General features: G+C 36.8%; 2 protein-coding genes across 4 annotated transcripts in view; one reads left to right on the top strand and one right to left on the bottom strand.

Annotated features, from left to right (window-relative positions):
* LOC142337669 (polyadenylate-binding protein-interacting protein 1-like) overlaps window positions 1-21,077 on the bottom strand; it is a 509,163-nt gene that overhangs the window by 424,564 nt on the left and 63,522 nt on the right. The gene's annotated exons all lie outside the window — the stretch shown is intronic.
* The window catches only part of LOC142337666 (WASH complex subunit 5-like), a 58,818-nt gene that overhangs the window by 28,642 nt on the left and 9,099 nt on the right, over window positions 1-21,077 (top strand). For both annotated transcript variants that reach the window (XM_075387082.1, XM_075387081.1), the window contains exons 10-16: window positions 179-416; window positions 609-880; window positions 3,438-3,586; window positions 5,531-5,751; window positions 15,015-15,142; window positions 18,487-18,701; window positions 19,029-19,312. In XM_075387082.1, coding sequence (XP_075243197.1) covers window positions 179-416; window positions 609-880; window positions 3,438-3,586; window positions 5,531-5,751; window positions 15,015-15,142; window positions 18,487-18,701; window positions 19,029-19,312 — 1,507 coding nt within the window. The remainder of the gene's footprint in view (window positions 1-178; window positions 417-608; window positions 881-3,437; window positions 3,587-5,530; window positions 5,752-15,014; window positions 15,143-18,486; window positions 18,702-19,028; window positions 19,313-21,077) is intronic.

Genomic DNA, 21,077 nt, shown 5'->3' with positions numbered 1-21,077 from the left:
GTCGGATTATGTTTAGTAATCTGATGTGATGAGTTTCTGTTGACCATTTGGGGTCTGGGAGATATTGGAACACCCTGCGCAAACTTGCCTCACCAAGCTTCGTTTGAAATGATTTCCTAGTTGTTGAGTTAATGTACTAAGCTGTAAACTGACAAATATTATTTTAGTTTCTGTTTAGGATGAGCGTGTCGCAGTATTACAGCAACGAGCTCGTCATGTTCATGCGTGCAGTCCTCCAAATCATACCTACCTCTATGTTCTCATTGTTGGCCCAGATAATCAAATTACAGACGAACTACCCTAACCTGAGAGAATTGCCGACCAAGTTGGAGAAAGAGAGGCTGGCTGAGTACGCTTTGGATAAACAGAGATTCGATGTTGCTAGATTGACCCATGATGCGTCTGTTCTGGCCCAGGTTAACAGAAATATTTTCTTCAAGTGTTATGTATTTTAGACAGAACAAATAGAAGAGCTTTGTTGCTTTATTTTCGTTCTCGGAAAGGGTATTATCAGTTTTTTTCCAGATAATATGGGATGTTAAAACTGCTCGAAAATTTTGAATTCCTAAAGAAATATTTTCCTTGTCACATCTAGAATTTTTTATTAGGGAGTACTAATGATGAAGAATACAATGGTGGGCGTGATCAAGATAGATCCCAAACAGTTACTGGAAGATGGCATCCGAAAAGAACTAGTCGTCCAATTAGCTAATGCACTACACACAACACTTGTGTTCAACCCCAAAGCTAAGGTGTCCGAGTTGAACACAAAATTGCCACAGCTTACACAAAAGATTGACGGTTTCAGAAGGTCGTTCGAGTACATACAGGACTACGTAAATCTGTATGGACTTAAGATATGGCAGGAAGAATATACTAGGTAAGTTAAAAACTGGTTAATGATATATGGCTGCGAAGTTGAGCTGAGTGAATTTTTGCTTTCCTTTTTACGTTTGAGTCAAAGCCGCGCTTAAGAAAATTTTAGTGAACAAAAGTCAAAAGGAGAGAGTGAATTTTTTCTATGCATTTTTCTAAAAAAAAGAGTAAGATAAGTAGGCATGATAGAATTTTCAGTGATTGGGTATTTTTATGTTCGTATGTAAATTTCTCTAGGCAATTTTTCAAAGTTTTTAACGCACTGTTTTAGATTAATATTATCCTCATATTTGATATGTATATGTACGTTTGGGATCATATTTTTACCTTTTAAGCATATAGTTGAGCTATCTTGTTAATTGCTCTCAAACAAATTTTGTAGCAATTGTATTAATCCTGTCGGTCTTTTTTACGCGATTTTTCGCTTGACCGATTTTCGTATTACCCGTTTGCTTTTTCGTCCTCAAAAACGGATAAAAAGGTAGCGCCCAGCGAGCATTAAGTGCTCTTAGAGCCTCTCAGATTACTAGTCTCCAAGTATGCGATCCACAGAAACTGTTTTGGAGACTTATACTTATGGTGTGATGGGCAGTTTTTAGATGTAGAACCACACCCTCCCCGACAACCTCCCCTCCCTACATAAGCCCCCTCTCACTTCAACACCCCAATCCCCCATCGCTCAGGCCGTAAGGGTCCTGTGCTGCCAAAAACAGCCCTCCCACTATTGCGCCACCCCCACTGTTGCCCCCATCGAAAACGGGAGAACAGGTAGTGCCCAGAGGACATTAACTGCTCTTAGAGACTTTCTGCTCGCGAGTCTCCAAGTATGCGATTCACAGAACTCCATTTCCCCTCCACCTCACCCCTTAACCACATCAGCCCCCTCACTTAACGTAAGGGCCCCATTCAACCCCACCCCCCGGCGCACCCCACCCCCGCTGCGCTATCCTCACGCCCCTTCAATTACCCTAAAGCCAGCCTCACTAAACCCTGGCTAGCTACTAACAAAGCCAGCAGCTCGCCGGTCGTTTGAGAGCAATATGTCCGACGTTAGTTGGTGATGTTTAATTTATCTCGAACGAAGTTAAAAGCAATTTTTGTAAACGTGTATTTTCAATGTAAAAATTTTACCTCACCGTTTTTGGGTTTTTGTTCTAGAACATTCTGTAACCCCTTGAATGACTTTTCCACGCTTGAGTTCATTTCTGAATGATATAAGTTCCTCTTTCTGAAATCAACGCCATTACAGGTTAGAGGTTAAGATATTGGACTGGTTTTCTGGAGGTGTGGGGTTGGAGCCCCTTTGGGGTTCACGGCTTTTTCTCCAATAAAACTTTTCTAAGATTTACCCAATCTAAATTAAATTGCCCCCACCTGTCGTGCGAGAGCAGTTCATCCGAAGTTAGTCTATTTTTGTTTGTAATTTTTAGTGCTTTTTGGCTGTTTTAAAACGTTAGTCTGACCTTTTGACCTTTTGTCCTCACAAACAGGTAGCTTTTAGAGCATTACGCTTTAGTACTCTCTAAGTATGCGATTCACGGAAACTCTTTTAACGAGACATAATTTCATGATGTGCAGGGCGGTTCTTTCCTAGAGTTTGACCCCCGTGCCGCCCCCAATTACAACCCCTGCAGCTCAAAGTCGTTTGAGATCAATTTACGTTTTTTTTTTGTGCAGAAGTTTCTCGAGACGAGGAACTTTTGATTTGAGTGGTATTAGTTTTGAGATGTTTGTCTAAGAAGTTTGAGTAAAGTAAGTCAAAGTTTGGTCTCTTTTCAATAGCGGCTGTCAGCTTCTCAACGGCTATTTTTAGGCGCTCTCCCCTTTACCATTTAAAGAATTCGCTGTCTTTTAATATCTGTTCACACATTTTCATGATTTTTAAAGTCAAATTGGAGTAGTGATTTTGGTCACACTGAAACACGAAGTGGAGCGAAAAAGTGAGTCGTTTTGCGGCGTGAAATGTTTTCGCTCTAAATTTAAAGTAGAGTGAGAAAACGGGGTTTGAACAAAAATTCGCTTTCTCGCTAGTGGTTTTTTGTTCACATGCGGCAATTTCACTTTGGTTTTTACAGTTTTTTTGATTTTTGGATCGGATTTTTTTCTAAATAGTTTTCCCAATCCATTCATAGTCCGTTCTTGGTCTAGTTTTCTGTTTAGTCAATGAAAATTCTTTGAATTGTACGTCAGGACTTGTCCTGCTATGTTTTTTTAATTTGCTTTACTTTTTGATCACGTTTTTCGTTTTACATAAGTCACTGTGAATTCGTCAAAGTCAAAAGAGCAAATCAAAGGGAACGGGATAAACCGATAAAACCCGGTCATTAAGTCCTAGTGCATTGGGTTATCAAGTTCATCAGAGCGATTGCTAGCTCTGACATCTATGAGCAAATTTTGTGATTTCACAAAAAAAAAAATCAATTGCACGGCGTTGAAAAAGCTATGGGAATAAAAGATACCATTGCAGGTAGATACCATTATTACGATATCTTAAAATTATGATACGCAACCCGGGTGTGCAAATTGGCAGATTTCCCTTCTTTACTAGTTGTTTTGTGTAGAGTGATGCACTACGCAGTGGAGAGGGAGTGTAACGTGTTCCTCAGAGTGAAGATCACAGACCAGGACAGTCAGTTCCAGTCCTCCCACATCCCCATACCAAAGCACCCTCCCACTGACAACGACTCAGTAACATTCGTCGGAAGATTAGGTTACGGAGATCTGATTATATTGCGTTTGGATTTCCCCTAATTCTTTGCGTGATGTGTTTACTTTCCGCTGTGACCTAATTTTGTTTTCTTCAGCCAGTGCGATCAATCTAATGGGTTTCTAGGCGAAAAGGCTGATACTATCCATTACAAATCTTTGTCATTTTGACCACTTGTAGGGATAATGTAACCTAAGTTGTTAAAAAACATTGTTAATTCCTTTGAGTATGAACTATAAAATAGAGAACATAAAAGGCAATGTAGTGTTAAGAAGCATAAGTGAAACAAACGTCACATATTGGGAAAGTTTAAAATTGTACTAAATTTACAATGTGTTAAAAGATCGACAAATTAAGAGAGATGAATTATAATTGAGAAAAATTTTAAAAAATGCTATTCCTACAATTAACATTTTCGAGAAAAGATAAACAATGCTAATCCTCCAATTAACATTTCTTAGAAGAATAAATGACGCTCTAAAACTGCTCTAAAACTAAGTCAAATTAAGATTGAACTTGAAAGATTTGAGATTAGAATTCAATTCAGAAAACCGTCTTTTAGAAACTCATTCCAGAAATGATTTTTATAGCTGCGAAGCTGTAAGCTGAGCGTAGCTATATTGCGGTGCTCTTGGTTTTTTTTGTTTCGTCGTCTGACGCTCTTTTTTCGTTTTACATTTGTTCACACAGCAAAGCTGAAAAAGTCAAAATTTCTGAATGACTTCTTCCTCTCACTAACGGCATTTGCGCGCGTGACGTCATTTCTCACTCGCTTTAGCGAAAGTTTTTAGGTTATTTGCGTGATTATATTTTGATCATACGTGACTCACCTCACTCAATAAAATGACTTTTGCACTTTAAAACTTAGGTTTAATTTGAATTTGTTTAAGGTCAAAGGAACTCATATGCGCAGTAAAGGTCCCTAATAAGAGGCTTCTGCGGAATGAATTTTAACAAGCTTTTTTAATTTATCGTTGAATGTTTTTTACCTAGTTTTTTGAGCGGCGTCGATTTTTTTTTCAATTTAGATCTGTATCTGTTTCTATCTGTATTATATGGCACGCAGGTCTATTCTTTCGCAGCTATTCCGGCAATGCGGCTATGTTTTAATGTAGTTTTGAGAGCCCACTTTTTAGGGATATTCTGCCTTAAGGCGAGAGGTAAATCGTTATACCAGTCAAGTTAACAACTATATCTTCGATTTTGTTCCTTTTAGGGGATCCAAAAATAATGAATTCGGTTTTGCTTTCATTTACATTTAACTCATTTTTCTTGAAAAAGAGAATGAGTTTAGCAATACTTTTTTCAAGATGTAATTTTGATTCAGAAATTGTTTTTCCACTGCAAAAGATAAAAGTATCATCAGCGTACTGGATTATATTAGAATTCACATCAAATTTTTCACCAGACTGCTTCCAATAACAAGATTTTGTGTTTTTATGGGGACCTCTTTTGGCTCAAAACGTCTAACACGAACCTCTTGAATGATGGAGGGGTTATATTGGTTCGAGATTTTACCTGATTCCTTTGGATCATCATTTGACTGCTTTTTTAGCAAAAATTGACCTGCAGAAATAACAAACTCTTTGATTATTGATTCTTTGAATAAATCTCCATAAATTCGGTACAGTTTATTTTTATTATGCGAATTGAACTCCCCTTGGTTCATTATGTTGCTTAATTAAGATCTATCAAACTTGTTAAAAGTATCAGATAAAAGTTATATTAAGAATTAAGAACGAGATAAAGGAAAGCAAAAATTCTGTTTCAATTTGTCTTTTTTCTTTAAGAACACATGAACAAAGCAAGGTCAACTGTTCGAAACGAGAGATTGCGCTTTTGATTCGAAACGAGAGATTACGCTTTTAATTCAGGTCGGGAGATATTTCGAGGTTTATTTCAGGTCGGGATTTATCTCCCGACCTGAAATAAACAGGTTTATTTCAGGTCGAGAGATATTGCGAGTGACTGACTTCCAAACAACTGTGTATATTGAGCAGAGTGGAACTTGGTATGATCTGAAGAACAGGGAGCCAGTGTTTGACACGGTTCTCCTTCAGAAGGTTGCTGATGGAATTGGTCCTATTGGCCTTGCTCTTCTGGACAAGTTCTTCTCATTTATGCTGCAGAAGAGATTGGAGAGGGCATCCAATTTTATTCATGATAGGGTGAGAAAATCATTTAACTCCTAGTGGTCTCAGATTCGAAAGTTAACAAAAAATATAATATTCAATGGCAATGGAATTAAATCAGAAGTCTGCAATCTACGGCTAGCTACCATATATTAGAAACAATTTTACGAGGTTTTAGGATGCAGTTTCTTGAAACAACATTTACATCGTTTTTTCGAATCTTTTTGTACTTCCAATTCCAAATTCTACAAATTGTATATCATCTGTGATAGACATTTCAATCTCTCATTAGATTTTGCAGTCTTATTAATAACCGCCGTTTGCATCTCGAACGGCTATTATTGAGGCTCTCATTTGATTCGACTCGGAGAGTTTTTAAGTGGTTTGGAGACAGGAATAGGAATTTTTTGAAAGCCAAAAGATTTGGATTGTATTGATGTGTTGTCCTTTTTTAACCACTCGAAGAGGGGTTATGGTGTTTACGACACAAAAAGGAGTATGGGCGGGGAGCGTCTTTTTTAATCGGTAATTTGGTGGGAGTGTATTTAACACAGTAAGTGAAATGTGCGAAACAAAGTGTTTCCAAATTTAGCTGAAGAAACCTGAAGAGCAGAGAGAAGAGCGAGTGGTTTTCTGTTCATTTCGCTTCATTGAGAGAGCGAGAAAAGTAGGTGTGAAAAGATTTTCGCTGAGCAATGGAAATTTTTGGATCACGTGTCGCTTTTTAAAAAATGTTTAAGCTGCCGTCAGCTTCTCAACGGCTATTATATAGGCGCTCTCCTTTTTCACAATTCAAAGAATTTGAATTGTAATGGTGCACTGTCTTCAAGATCTGTTCACGCTTTTTTCGGCTTTTTCACGTCAGAAGTAAAATTAGAGTGGTGATTTTTGTCACACTGAAATAGTAAAGGGAGCGAAAAAGCAAGTAGGCTTGATGCGTGACTTTTTTCAATATACCTTCAAAGTGGAGTGAGAAATTGGTGTTTGAACAACTTGGCGGTTTTTGAGATGGATTTTTTTCAGATGCGTCAATTTGACTTCTGTTTTCAGAGTTTCTGCTCCTTCAGTGCTTTTAAGACGGTGCATATGTGTTCTAATTGTGCCTATTTGCCTTTGCTTGATTTCTTTAAAGGGCAGCAAAAACTTTTTATGATTTTGCCACTATTTGTTGCCATAAAATGTTAGTGATTTTTAGATTTTGCCCCTTCAAAATTATCTGTTGTCTTATCACTTGGTATTATCAATGACAGCTCTGATTGGTTGCTTATGAGGCATAAAAGAACCAAATTAATGACTCGAATTATGAGCTAGTGGTTTTCGTGACTTTGACTCTATTTTTCTCAAAAATTTTTAGTGAATTTTTGAGTTCTGCAGGTATTTATTGTACTTTTTGATGTCTTATCTTTTAATCTCATTGGGGACAGGTCTCTGATGCTGCTGAACTGGGTTAAGTTTATCGATTTAATCGTTTTTGTTCAAAGTTAGTGCTGTCTATGACTTTGACACAAGTTGATTTCAATAATAATTATCGAATTTTTAAAAGTTACGAGTTTTTCTTTTCAATTTTTTCGTCTTAACTCTTAGTCTCATTATTGACAGGTCTCATTGGTTGCTAAAAAGGCTTCTATTAAGGCAAGTGGTTGCGTTCATTTTTATTCCTTTTTGTTACTTATACGATTTTAAAAATTCTTCGTGATTTTTTTTTAGTTTTGCTAGTATTTGTACTTATTGCTGTTTTAACACTTAATACCATCGATGATAGGTCTCAACTGTGGTCATTGTGGACTCAATTAATTGATGTAATTGTATCCTTCAGTAGCAGTTGCGTTCTGTGTCTTGTATACTTAGTGTTTTCAAAAGGTTTCGGCGAGTTTTATTGCGGTTTTTGGTTATTTTCGTCTCATCATTTAATAATATCAGTGAGAGGACTCATCAACATTTAATGAAAGGTGGCTAATGAGAAACAGAGAAATATAATTGGCAGGTTGAGCTCATAGCAGTTGTTTTTTGATGTTGATCCTGTCTTTTCAAAAAATTAAAGTTGAATTTTTAGTGCTTGTTTTTGTTGTTGTGTTGTTTGGTGTCCAGCCTCAAGGGCCAGAAAACCTATTCCACGGTGTGATAAAAAATTACTGCATGGTTGTCATCGTCAATGGAATTGTTTCCAACAATCTAACATTTGGAATTTTAGAAATTTTTTGATAGAATTTGCAATTTTTTGCAAGTTTTTGAAAACATTTTTTATTCAGTTTTTCTTGCCTCAGTAGCAGGGTAAGCTCTTCCAGTGTTTGATAGTATGTTATTACATAGTTGCTGAGGGCACTGGAATAGTTTTCAACGTTTTAATAGAAGTTTTGTTTTTTTAATAAAATTTGAAGTTTTTTCTGAAAATTTATGTCTTTTACGTAGTTTATCGATCTTTGCGCCATTGATTTTTTAGGATAGGAATTGGGTTACTGGAAATCCTCTAGAGACAGGAAATGGTTCTGATCCTAATAACATCGCGATTGTCAGCAAGATTTTATTAAAATTTGCAATTGGTTTCAATTTTTTTTAGTTTTTGTCATTTTCTTGAGTTAATCGATCTTCAAGGGTCAATGAATATTTTTCAGGTCTTGCAGATATCATACTGGACCGATTTCAGCGACAAAGATTGGTTTTGAACATTTTTTTGAAATATGTATATTTAAGGGGATCAAATTTTGCCTTCGGGCTAAACGCTTCAACAGTTCTAGCAATGAATATATTTTTGTTTAATTTGTTTGTTTTAGTTTCTCAACTTTGATGATTTTGATTAGTTTTGGCTTTTATTGTTAAATTGATCTGCTGGTCAGATAGAGTACATCAAAGTTTTTTATTCAATTCTTGGGATTGTATTTCAGGAATTGTCCTGCTATGTTTTTTTAATTCGCTTTATCTTTTGATCATGTTTTTCGTTTTACATAAGTCACGATTTTCGCGTTTCACTTCTGGCTTACTTCACTCACTGTTTCAACTGAATGGATTTGAATTTCTTTCACAAATTGAAATACGCAATCTAGTGAATACTGTCAAAGTCAAATACCAAAATCAAGAGATGGGATTAACTGAAAAAGCCCGGTCATTAAGTCATTGAGAATTAGTTACCAAAGTTCATTAGAGAGTTTGCTAGCTGACATTGATATTAAGCTTATTAGCTTTCAGTTTGGAAGCTGAAGTAAATATTTTTTTAGAATCAATTGGAACTGTGCAACAAATTAGAACACTTTTTGAAACTGAAAAAAAAACAGAAAAAATTTCGGTCAAATTATCTTTTTAATTGCTCTCAAACGAAGTTTGTAGCATTTATATTAGTCCTGTCGGTCTTTTTTTATGCGATTTTTCGCTTGACCAATTTTTCGTCTCACGCTTTTGACTTTCGTCCTCAAAAACGGGATAAACAGGTAGCGCCCAGCGGGCATTAAGTGCTCTTAGAGCCTTTCAGCTCTGTTTCAGCTCAAACTGTTTTGGAGACTTATACTTATGGTGTGAAGGGCGGTTCTTAGAGGTCGAAGCACCCGCACCCCAACTGTTGACCCCCCCCCAATATTGCCCCTACCCCCCCCCCCCACTGTGATGTTGCCCACCAACCCACTGTTGCCCCGCCACCTCCTTCCCCATCAGCCACCGGTGCACCAGCTTTAGCACTTTTTTGATAAAAATTTTTTTTCAAATTTTCGGAAATTTGTTATTCTGTTCCAAGTTCAAGGATCTTTATGAGCCAGTGATTCTATTTAAAGCTTCAAATAGGGAGATTGTATACTTTCTTGAGACGATGAAATAGTTTTGCAGATTTTATTATCTTGAATTTCAGCAAGATTTTGTTAAAATTTGCGATTGTTTTCAAAATTTTCGAATATTTTTGTCCTTTTCTGAGTTTAACGATCATTACTGCCAAAGAAGCTTTTCAAGTCTGGCAGATGGGTTACTTGACTTATTTCCACAGACAAATTTTAGTTTTGAACATTTTGACTGTGAAATCTGGAAGCTTTTCTTTTAAATTTTGCAATGCAAATTTTTAAAATATCAGGTTTTTATTTGATTTATTTACAAGGCTAGATAACTAAACGTTGCAGCTTCGAATCAAGCTAAGGCTAGTCTCACTATACCGTGGCTTGCTTCAGACGAATTCAACCGCTCGCCGGTCGTCTGAGAGCATTTCGTCCGACGTTAGTCGGTTATGTTTTCTGTTTCAATTCCGATGTGCATCAAGCGCCTCAACGGCAGCTATTTTCCGGCAATCTGCCGGCTATGTTTCTAATTGCCCTCGAACGAAGCTCGTAGAAAATATTGTAAACGTGTTGGTCCTTTTGAATCCAAATTTTTTGCTTGACCATATTGCGCTTTTATTCTTGACTTCTCAAGTGATTTTTTCGCGCTTTCGTTTATTTTTGTGTGATCTCTATTGCTCGCATTCCGAAGTAAAGCCTGCTGCTAGAATAAAGCTTCTTGCTTTGATTGCAGCAGAGGAACAGTAAGGGCCTGATAGCCGGGTGAGCAGTTCTTCTGGCGAGGGAGCGTTCGAATCCCGTCAACTATTTTTGCACCCATAAAGAAAAATTTATCTAGGCTACAGCACCTGAATCAAATTGCATTGCCTGTCGTTCGCGAGCAATTCTTGACATCATTCAGTTTATGTTTTTAATAGCCGCGTCAGCAATTCCAGGCGGCTATTATAGCGCTCCTAATTTTTTTAATAGCCGCGAAGCGATAGCGGCTATTATTGGGGACATCGTGTTTTTTTTAATTCGTCGTCTCCATCGATGATTCTTACAACCAGACTTCTTGGAAATGACTTTTTTATGACTTCAGTGACTTCAACTGCTTTGCAGTTAAATTTTGTGTACGTGAGGTCATGTCTGCTTTTAGGTCAATTGCGTGACTCACCTCACTAAAAAAATGACTTTTTAACTCACTTATGGACCTGCAAATTTTATGAACATTTACTAGCTAGATCAATAGTGTGCATCGAAGTAGTGCCAAACTTATATGCCCTAATTCTTGAGTATTAGTCTTGTGTTTTTGATTTAGAATATCAATTTTGAGAAAGCTATTTTAGGGCTTTTTCATTACAGACCGTATGTGCATGAAATTTACAGTCCGAATCTAACCCAAAAAGTCTAGTGGTCTTTTAACGGACTTGTCGTCGGTCTGTCTATCCTATTTCTTTAGTTGTTTCAATTCATGAAAGGCCACAGGGGTCTATCGCGGCTATTTTCCGCCAATCGGTCGGCTATGTTTTTTTAGATTTGTTTCTTCTTACCCTGACTTTCATGACTGATGACTTTTCATGACTTTGAGCTTTCAAAACGGGATAAACAGGTAAAGCTCAGCGGGCATCAAGTTTCATTAGAGGCCGTTAGCCGCGCTTGGTAGTCCTTCAAGTACTTGGAGTGGTGAATTTACTGGGAAATTACCTCACTTAAAAAAATGAATTGTGAAATCACTTAATGAACTTTAAATTTTATGACAATTTACTAGTTAAAGATCAATAGTGTGCATCTAAGTATTGCCAAACGTATTTTTCCTAATTTTTGAGTATTGGAGTCTTGAGTTTATGGTTTCGAATATTATTTTGAAAAAGCTCCCTAAGGGCTTTTTCCTTATAGAGCGTATGTGTCCCATAAAAATGACAGACCGGATCTAACCCAAAAAGTCTAGTCATCTTTTAAATGAATGGTTGGTCAATATGTGTATCTTTTTTAGTTGCTTCAAATCCATGGAAGATCTGAAGAGTCTATTGCGGCTATTTTCCGGCAATCTGCCGGCTATGTTTTTTTACTACATTTTTTTTCTGTTAAAGGAGTTTGTTTGATATACCTAAACAAGCAATAGTGCGTTCGCACGCAGTTTTGACCACCCGAAGCAATAGTGCGTTCGCCACCTAAGCAAGCAATAGTGCCTTCGCACGCAGTTTCGACCACCTGAAGCAAATTTTACATGTTTAGATTCAATTTACAGCTCTTTATATGCCTGGTTAAACGTTTCGCCTTGTTAAACGTTTTTACTTTTTTTTCAAACCGTAAAGCTGAAAAACTCAAATTTTCTGAATTACTTCATCTCACTAAAGGCGTTTGCGCGTTCGACCTTATGTCTCACTATCTTTAGCCAAAGTTTTTGGGTCATTTGCGTGATATTGATCATGCGTGACTTACCTCACTCAATAAAATGACATTTGCACTTTAAACCTTGAGTTTAATTTGAATAAGTTTAAGGTCAAAAGAAACACAAAATTTAACACGCTTAAATCATTTATCGCTGAATGTTTTTACATAGCTTTTTGAGTGGTGCGGATAACTTTTTTCAACTTATATCTGTATCTGTTTCTTTCTATATTATAGGCCACACGTCTATCTTCCGGAAATCTGCCGGTTATGTTCTTAAAATTAGCAGTTGGGCGAAAAACTTTTCACTGAAGAAAGATTTACTATTTTCTTTTTGGATGGTTGGCTGATCTAGCTGAAGATGTAGTTATATTTTGTCACCGAATAATGGTTGAAGACACTTGAAAACCAGTTAAAGACCTATGGTACTTTTTTTTTAGTTAAAGGCAATAAATTCAGCAAACTTTCACGTTCCTTGTCCGTATTTCTTCCCTGTTGTTTGATATTTCTTCAATAAGGTTGATCAATCATCTAGGAAAAGATTAATTAAAATTTTTTTCAGAACAAAGGTTGGGTAAATGCATTTTGTTGAGTTTTGTTGGAGAACTTTATAGAGAATGCTTATTTTTTGCTTAAGTTGTCCTTGGTTCCCCTTTACTCAGTTTTTCTCTTCATGAAACAATTTTAGATTATCTGTCAATTGGTATATTTTTGTTGAAACCTACCTGTATTACAAGGCCTTTTGCCCAGACCCTGTTATTTTGGAGTACTAACTTAGTTAAATTTTTTAAGATGCTATTTTCTCACTTTGAAAAATAAGCAAGCGATTTTTTGATCGAGGCAGTTTAATGATTTTAACTAAAACTTTTTCAGCCAAAATGGGTTTTTAGCAACTATTTTTACTCGTATTTATAAGTTTCGAACCGTTGTTGACCGTTAGAATCAGTTATTAGACTTGAAGATGCAATTTGAGCTGTTTGGCATTTTCCGTTTGATTGGTCGCCACCCTTCACGAACAATAACCTCAGTCTGATTCTAATAGTAAATAAACGCGCATGCAAAAATTACAATGCGGTCGTGATAGTTTGTTTGGTTGTAAAAGTTTACTATCTGGTCCCACTGGGAGCTAAGGCATGGCCATGTCCGCGAGGCTTGGTCAAAATCGTTAAATGCATAGGTCTTTAACAGTCACTGTGATCATTTCCTGTTTTTTTTTGCCTGAATATTTTTGTGAGGGAGAGGGGTTGGGGGAAAACGGAATTTGTTCTCTTATTCTCATTTTCTTTCGAAATTTAAGTCTCTTTCGAAATTAAGATTTTTGTTAACTTGCGTCTTTTTATGCAAAATGTTAGCTTGACTGTTTTTGTTCTCGTTCTAGAAATTTCCTTGGCTTTTTCAATGACTATTCCACGAGTGCAATCATTTTTGAGTGATAAAGTTGGTTGTTAATTGCTCTCAAACGAGGTTTGTAGCAGATATTTTGTAGAAGATCTTTTTATGCGAGTTTTCGCGAGACCTATTTTTTGTCGGGTCCATTGGACTTTTCGCCCTCAAAAACGGGATAAACAGGTAGCGCCCAGAGGGCATTAAGTGCTCATAGAGCCTTTCAGCTCGCGAGTCTCCAAGTATGCGATTCACAGAACTCCCCCCCCCCCCCCCCCCCCTCCACCTCACCCATCTACATCAGCCCCCCTCACCCCATCTCTACCTTTGCACAACTTTCAGGCCGTAAGGGCCCCGTTCAACCCCCCGGCGCATCCCACCCCCGGGGGTTAAGATGTTAGACTGGCGTCCAGGAGTTTCGGGGTTCGAAACCCTTTGTGGTCGGTGCTTTTAACACCCATAAAACATTCTAAGCTACAACCAAATTCAATTGCCCCCGCCTGTCATTCGAGAGCAATTCATCCGACGTTAGTTGGTTTATTTTTAGTAGACGCCCTCATCTTCTGACCCGGCTATTATAGCAATCCTTTTAAAAAATTAATTCTTCGTTGAAGAAAAATTAGTTTGGCTTCACCTCATTTTGCCGCTTTTTTTGACATTTTGCATGAAATCTATTTGATTTCTCTAGGCTAGTTTCTGTCTTTGCTAATTCTGCTTAAGGTGCTTTTAAACAAAAGTTGTTCTACAAAATAGTCTAAAATAAACAGAATATATTTGTGTGGACGGGAGGGAGTTGTTCCATGGTATTTCTTCGAAACCGCAGTTTGTTTCAGTTGTGACATAACGGTAAAATCGAAAAAAGTGAACTTTTTTTTCAATTTTTCAAATTTTTTTAATTGTGCCCCCTAGCTTGATCTGAATTGCTTTTATTCCGAAATAAATTTCGTAGAATCATAGACGGTATGGTTTAGTGGTGAAGATGTTAAACTGACAGGGTGGAGGTCGCGTGTTTGGACACTCAATAAAGTTTCTAATCTAGACTTTCTAATAAAGATGTTAAACTGACAGGGTGGAGGTCGCGTGTTTGGACACTCAATAAAGTTTCTAATCTCTCTCAATAAAGTTTCTAATCTGCTAAAATAAATTGCCCTCTTCCCCACCTGTCGTTCCAGAACATTTCATCCGCCGTTAGTCGTTTTTGTTTTTGGCTTGTCCTAATAGATACTATTTTTAATTACTCTCAAAGTTTGTAACGGTTATATTAGTCGTGTGATCTTTTTGGTGCTATTTTTGGTCTGACGCATTTAATTTTTGGTCCTCGCAAACGGGATAAGCAGGGCATTAGTTCTCAGAAAGCCTTTTGGCATACTAGATTCTAAGTATGCGATTCACCGAAACTATTTTGGAGACAATTCATGGTTTGAAGGTGGTTCATATGGTTTGACCTCCTCCTCACTTCACCTGCCCTCCCCGTGAACATCGTTTTACCGGTAACCCAGTGCTCGTTTTCGTTGTTCTGAAGTTCAGAAGCTGAATTCTGTTCAAAAATTTGACAAATTTTGTGTAATTTGACAAAAACTGAATACGGAAACAGTTTTTGACACCTTATGATGGTCAATTTGTATCTTGCTTTCTTTTCCTTTTCTGTTTTAATCCTAATGAAAGTCTTGGGGGGCAACGGTTGCGATTCGATGTCTCTGTTCTATTTAGACATTTATGGTAAAGAAATGTTGACAGATATTGGTCACAAGGGTTTATTTTTTAAAATAAACATCTGATCAGATGACGTTTCAGGTGATCTCGTTGCAGTTGGTGGTGGACTCTCTGAACATTCTATCGAAGACGCTGAATGCAATCAAAGCTAATGGTGCAAAGGAATCCCCGGCCAAACTCATAATGGGTTCCTTCGCCAAACTTAAGAGGTCAGTGATCCCGAATGGTGTTTGCTCAATCATGAGCTGGCACATTTATTAATCAAGGAACTGCGTATTGGTAACAATATTCATACGGAAATGAAAGTGGGGAACTGAAGGTTAACTAAGGACCTCATATTTTTATTAAATATCAATGAAAGGCAACTTTTTGAAACTATTGTTTTGTAAGTTTTTCGTTTTCACTTCGACATAAGCAAAAAAAATTTTAGTCAAATTCTTGTTATTTCCTTTTAATCCTTACTAATAGCCGCGAAGTGATAGTGAGGTAATGTGAATATCTGCTCTGGAATGGAGTTTGAATTATTATTGTCGTTTGTGTCTTTTCAGGCAAAATTTCTGATTTTTATTTTCTTTGAAGGCTTGCGTTTGTTTTTTTTAACGGTGGTTTGTCTCTTTTGCTCAATTCCTTTAGTTCTGTATAACCTACAATAACGTCATTTATCAATCCCACAACGGCCCTCTAGTGCATTTATTGCCTAAACAAATTTAACCCTTAGGTACCCTTTCCCAACTGAAACAAGCAACAACAATAGAATTGAGCAGTAGTTTTTCGAGAGAATTTTGCCCGATGTTGGTGAGTTATGTTGATATGATGATATTATAAAAAAATACTTTGCACTTTTTTATTAATAGCAACGAAGCGATAACGGCTATAATTAGGGATATCGTGGTTTTTTGTACAGTTCAAAGAATTTGAATTGTATTGGGGCGCTGTATTTTTTAAAAGATGTGTTAACACATTTTTCAATGACTTTGATCTTTCAAAACCGGATAAACAGGTAAAGCCAGCGGGCATGAAGTTTCATTAAAGGCCCAAAGTGGGCTTTAGTAGTCCTCAAAGTGCTTAGAGTGGTTCAGCTGCTGGGATGACCTTAATTTAAGGTTAAAAGGTCATTTTTAGGAGTTTTTGGGCTCAAAATGTTGCAATTTTTAATATTTTTTAAAATTTTTTTTTGAGTTTTTTGTTTGGTTAGTCTTAGGTTGATGTTTTTAAAAGGTGATGTTTTTGATAAAGGTCTTTTGAGACAAAATTACTTTTTATCGCCATTTTATGAGCTTCATGTTTTGGAGGGTCTGACCATTTTATTCCACGGCCTGATAAAAAATTACTGCATGGTTGATGGTGTCAATGGAATTTATTTCAACAATTTAAAAATTCGAATTTATGAAATTTTATAAAATTTGCAATTTTTTTGAACATTTGTCTTCAGTTTTTCTTGCCTCAGTAGCCAGGTAACCTCATCAAGGGTTTGGTAGTATGTTATTACATAGATGCTAGGGTTGCAATGGAATGGTTTTCAACTCTTTAATAGATGTTCTGTTTTTTTTTGATAAAATTTGAAATTTACATATGTTATCGATCTTTGAGCCAATGATTTTTTTAGGCTTGGAATTGGGTTACTGGAAATCCTCTAGAGACAATAATTGGTTCCAAAGTTATTAATATTACGATTTTCAGCAACATTTCATTAAAATTTGCAATTGATTTCAATTTTATTTAGTTTTTGTCATTTTCTGAGTTAATCGATCTTCTAGGGCCAATGAATATTTTTCAGGTCTTGCATATATAATACTGGGCCGATTTTCAGAGAAAAACGTTGGTTTTGAACATATTTTTGAAATAGGTATATTTAAGGGGATCAAATTTTGCCTTCGGGGTAAAGGCTTCAAGAGTTTTAGCAATGATTATATTTTTGTTTAATTTGTTTTTTTTAGTTTCTCAACTTTTTGATGAGTTTTTTTGGTTTCCATTGTTCAATTGATCTGCTTTTGGTCAGTTAGAGTCTGATTGGTCAGTTAGAGTAATTTTTTGTTTTGGCTTACCCTGACTTCTTGGAATTGACTTTTTCAATGACTTCAGTGACGTATACGACTTTTTGTTATTCGTGGCGTCATTTCTGCGTTGAGGTCAATTTTCTCAATTTTTTTGAGATGATGTTGTTTTAGCTTTTATTGTTCAATTGACCTGCTGGTCAGATAGAGTACTTCAAAGTTTTTCATTCAATTCTTTGACTTGTCCTATGTTTTTTTAATTCGCTTTATCTTTTGATCAGAACTTCCTTATGGAACTTTCTTCAGAACTCACTTATGGAACTTTAATTTTTATGAACACTTACTAGAATACTTAAGATCAATAGTGTGCATCTAAGTAGTGCAAAACTTATATGCCCTAACTCTTGAGTATTAGTCTTGAGTTTTTGATTTCGAATATCAGGTTTGAAAAAGCTCCGTTAGGGTTTTTTCATTATAGACCTTATGTGGCATAAAATTGACAGTCCGATTCTAACCCAAAAAATCTTATTTCTTTATTTGTTTCAATTCCATGGAAGGCCCCAAGAGGCTATCGCGGCTATTTTCCGGCAATCTGCTGGGTTTTTTAAATTGCGAATAAACTCAATTTATCTGAATTTGAAGTAGGGTTTTTAAATTGATATAAAAATCTGAATATTATTTTTTTGTTAACAATTGTCTCAATGGCTTTCCAGTGCTGTATAATTGTAATCAATTTATCGGCTTCAACTTTTAGCTATCACTTTGACTTAGTTAACATTCGTTTTTGAGAAGTCTTTGATGAATTTTGGAATCTTGCTTTTTTGTGTTCTTTTTCTCCCTTTTTTGCCTAATTGTTGTTTTGTGACTTCTAAAGTGTTTAATTGCAGTCAAAAGAAGTTTGTAGCAACTATATTAGTCCTGTGGGCGTCATGTTTTGCTTGACTGATTTTTCGTCTGACCCTTTGGATTTTCGTCCTGAAAAACGGAATATTCAGGTAAAGCCCGGAGCATTGAGTGATTGAGCAGTTATCTTAGCGCCTTACGGCTGACTAGTCTTTGAATTATCGGGTTCACCGAAACAGTTTCTAGGAGACATAAAGGAGACATAAGTTCATGGTGTGAAGAGTGTGGTTCTTTATCTTGAGTTTGACCCCCCCATACTCAGTCACCCCCCCCCCCCCCTCAGTCACCCCTCCCCCGCCACCGTCACCACTCCTCCAGTCCACTCTCCTCGATCTTGCGATTTAGACCCCCTCCCGTCGCCCATCCCTCCCAACCCAATTACCCCCCCCCCCCCCCCCCCCACTCGGCCTCGGCTCACCCCTCCATCTAATGCTAGCATCCCTAAGCCCGAGCTGGCTGCTATCGAAGCCAACTCGTCGGTCGTTTGAAAGCATGAGAGTTCAACGTTATTTGGGAATTCCTATACGCACATTTAAAATACACATGCTTTAGGTGAGAGTTTAAGTAAATAATTAGGTTGAATGTAAGCATGCATTTTAAACATGGATATGAAACATAGCGTCTTATCGATGTAATAATTTTCATTGTTGTTTTAGTGTGATATATCCACTCGTAACTGTGCTGAGTAGAATCGGTCAGCTGCAGCAGGTTCGCATGCAAGTCAACCAGAAGTTGTCTCTCATGTCATGTTGCCACTCCCAATATCTCTATTCATGTCTGCAGTCTCTTAACAGCGCCATCATGAGTGACATTGAGGCACACCACAAGGATCCCAAGAACAAACCCTATCCTAGCGAAGACCCACTTCTAGGTGAGTCAATGCTTAATGAAAGCTAATTGAATTCCAAATCAATACCACTACAAGTCAAAAAGTTTATGAGATCTCAAGTAATTAAAGACAATATCATTTAAGAAAAACAGTAAATGAAGATAGCCGAAAAGGACTGATTAATTTTGAACAGAGAGGTTGTTAATTACTACTGCAGGTAAACATGGGACCAAAAGAATGAATTAAAAATTCCATGTAAACTTTTAACTGGCAACGATTTCATGTTTTAGGTTTATAAAGCAGGACTAGAAACAAGTGAAGAGGTGCAACAGGCTTTTTTCCTATTAAAGAATCTGAATACATTTTTAGTGGACTTGACCGAATATCTGAACCACAGTGGCCTGGGTGATCCCCTGAACAAAGTGTACGTTCACGCTCCCGACCCTAACATGAAATTTGTCGCCTTGATCACATCCATTTTGGTAATCGGACACCTGAATAAAACGTCACCCCCATTTGCAAGGAATATGAGCAACTTCATCAGTCCATCCACGTCGTCCTCTACCTCTGCAGTGAGTGTTCCATCGGAGTATGTGGATACTAAAATGCTGCTGCTTGGAGTGCACACTTTTCTCAAACAGTTCCATAACCAGGTGAGCACGCGACGAATTGTGACTTTTTAATTTTTTTTATAGCTGCAAAGCTGAGCGGAGCTATATTGCGGTGCTCTTGGATTTTTTTTTTACAATTCAAAGAATTTTTATTACAATTCAAAGAATTTGAAGTGTATTGGGGCGCTGTCTTTTTATTACGACTCGAAGAGGAGTATTGGAGAAGTCCTTTTTTGAAGTGGGAAATGAAACGCGTGTTCAGCACCAAAAATGAGTGATTTTGGTGCTGAACAAGTGAAAAGTGGAGCGAAAAGAGAGTGGTTTTTAATAGCCGCCCTCATCTTCTCAGCCAGCTATTATAGCGCTCCTATTACAATTCAAAGAATTTGAATTGTATTGGGGCGCTGTCTTTTTTTTTAAGATCTGTTCACACATTTTCTTGATTTTTGAAGTCAAATTGGAGTAGTGATTTTGGTCACGCCGAAACAGGAAATGGAGCGAAAAAGCGAGTGGTTTTGCGGCGTGAACTTTTTTCGCTCTAATTTTAAAGTAGAGTGAGAAAATGGTGTTGAACAAAAATTCGCATTCTCGCTAGTGGTTTTTTGTTCACATGCGGCAATTTCACTTTGATTTTTACTGTTTTTTCGATTTTTTTCGATCGGGTTTTTTCTAAATGGTTTTCACAATCCATTAATACCTCATTCTAGGCCTAGTTTTTTGTGTGAACCAAATTTTCATTTCTCGATAGTGGTGTTTTGTTCGCATGCGGCATTTTGACACCGATTTTTTGTTTTGTTTTTTAAATTTTTTTGTCTGATTTTTTTTAGAAATGGTTTTCCCAATTCACTCATAGTCCGTTATAAGTCGTTTATTGTTTAGTCAATGAAAATTCTTTGAATTGTTTGTCAGGACTTGTCCTGCTGTGTTTTTTTTTTCGTCGAACAAAAAAATGTTTCGCTTTACCTCATTTTGCCGCTTTTTCAACATTTTGCGTGAAATCCTTTTGACTTCTCTAGGCTAGTTTCTCTCTTCTCTCATTCTGCTAAAAGTGATTTGAACATCAGTTGCTCAGCAAAGCAATTCAAAATGAACAGAGTCAGTATAAAAAATTGAAGTTAATAGAAACGGGATAAACCCATAAAGCCCAATTTTAGATGCCCGCTATTTGAACGTCGTTCCTATAAGTATTAGTTACCTCTCTCTAATGGTTATTGGTATTGATAGTAGCCCCTGTATCCCCTCTCTAAGAAACAGAATTATGTTCAACTACGAAATGCCATCAAAATAAATCGGACTTAAAAAATGTTTTTGTACAAAAATCTTTTTTTTTCAATATCTGTTCTTTCAATCCCAATCATGCTTATTGGAATCAACGGCGGCTATTTTCCGACAATCTGCCGGGCATGTTTTAATTTAAGACTGGTTCTTGTAGTTGTTTGAAAGTTTCTGGAATTTCATATGAATTTCATGCTAATTCGGAGGTTTTTTTGCTGATTTTCGGGCTATTTTTTGCGTTTTCTGACGATTGTTTTGTTTTACCGGCTCAAATGGTATTGCAAAGACCCCTTCTACTTGCACAACTTTTAGATAACTATTGGTTACAGTTTGGGGATATGAATCATTTTTTTTAGTTGAGAAAGATGACAAAAAATGGCGAAAATTGGACCTATTTTTCTTAATTTTTTGCAGTTTTTCGTTTTCCTGTTTTTTTCGACAAGTGTCTTAGCTTATTATGACGTGCCTATTGTTTTGCGAGCATCTGGATACTCTTTTGAGTGAAAGGAGTTTTTCTTTAGATTTATATGTT

Source organism: Convolutriloba macropyga, chromosome 4, assembly GCF_964194025.1.
Source record: "Convolutriloba macropyga chromosome 4, txConMacr16.3, whole genome shotgun sequence".
Lineage (NCBI taxonomy): Eukaryota > Metazoa > Xenacoelomorpha > Acoela > Convolutidae > Convolutriloba > Convolutriloba macropyga.
Note: the sequence above shows the minus strand (reverse complement) of the source record. Positions and strands in the feature narration are given on the sequence as shown.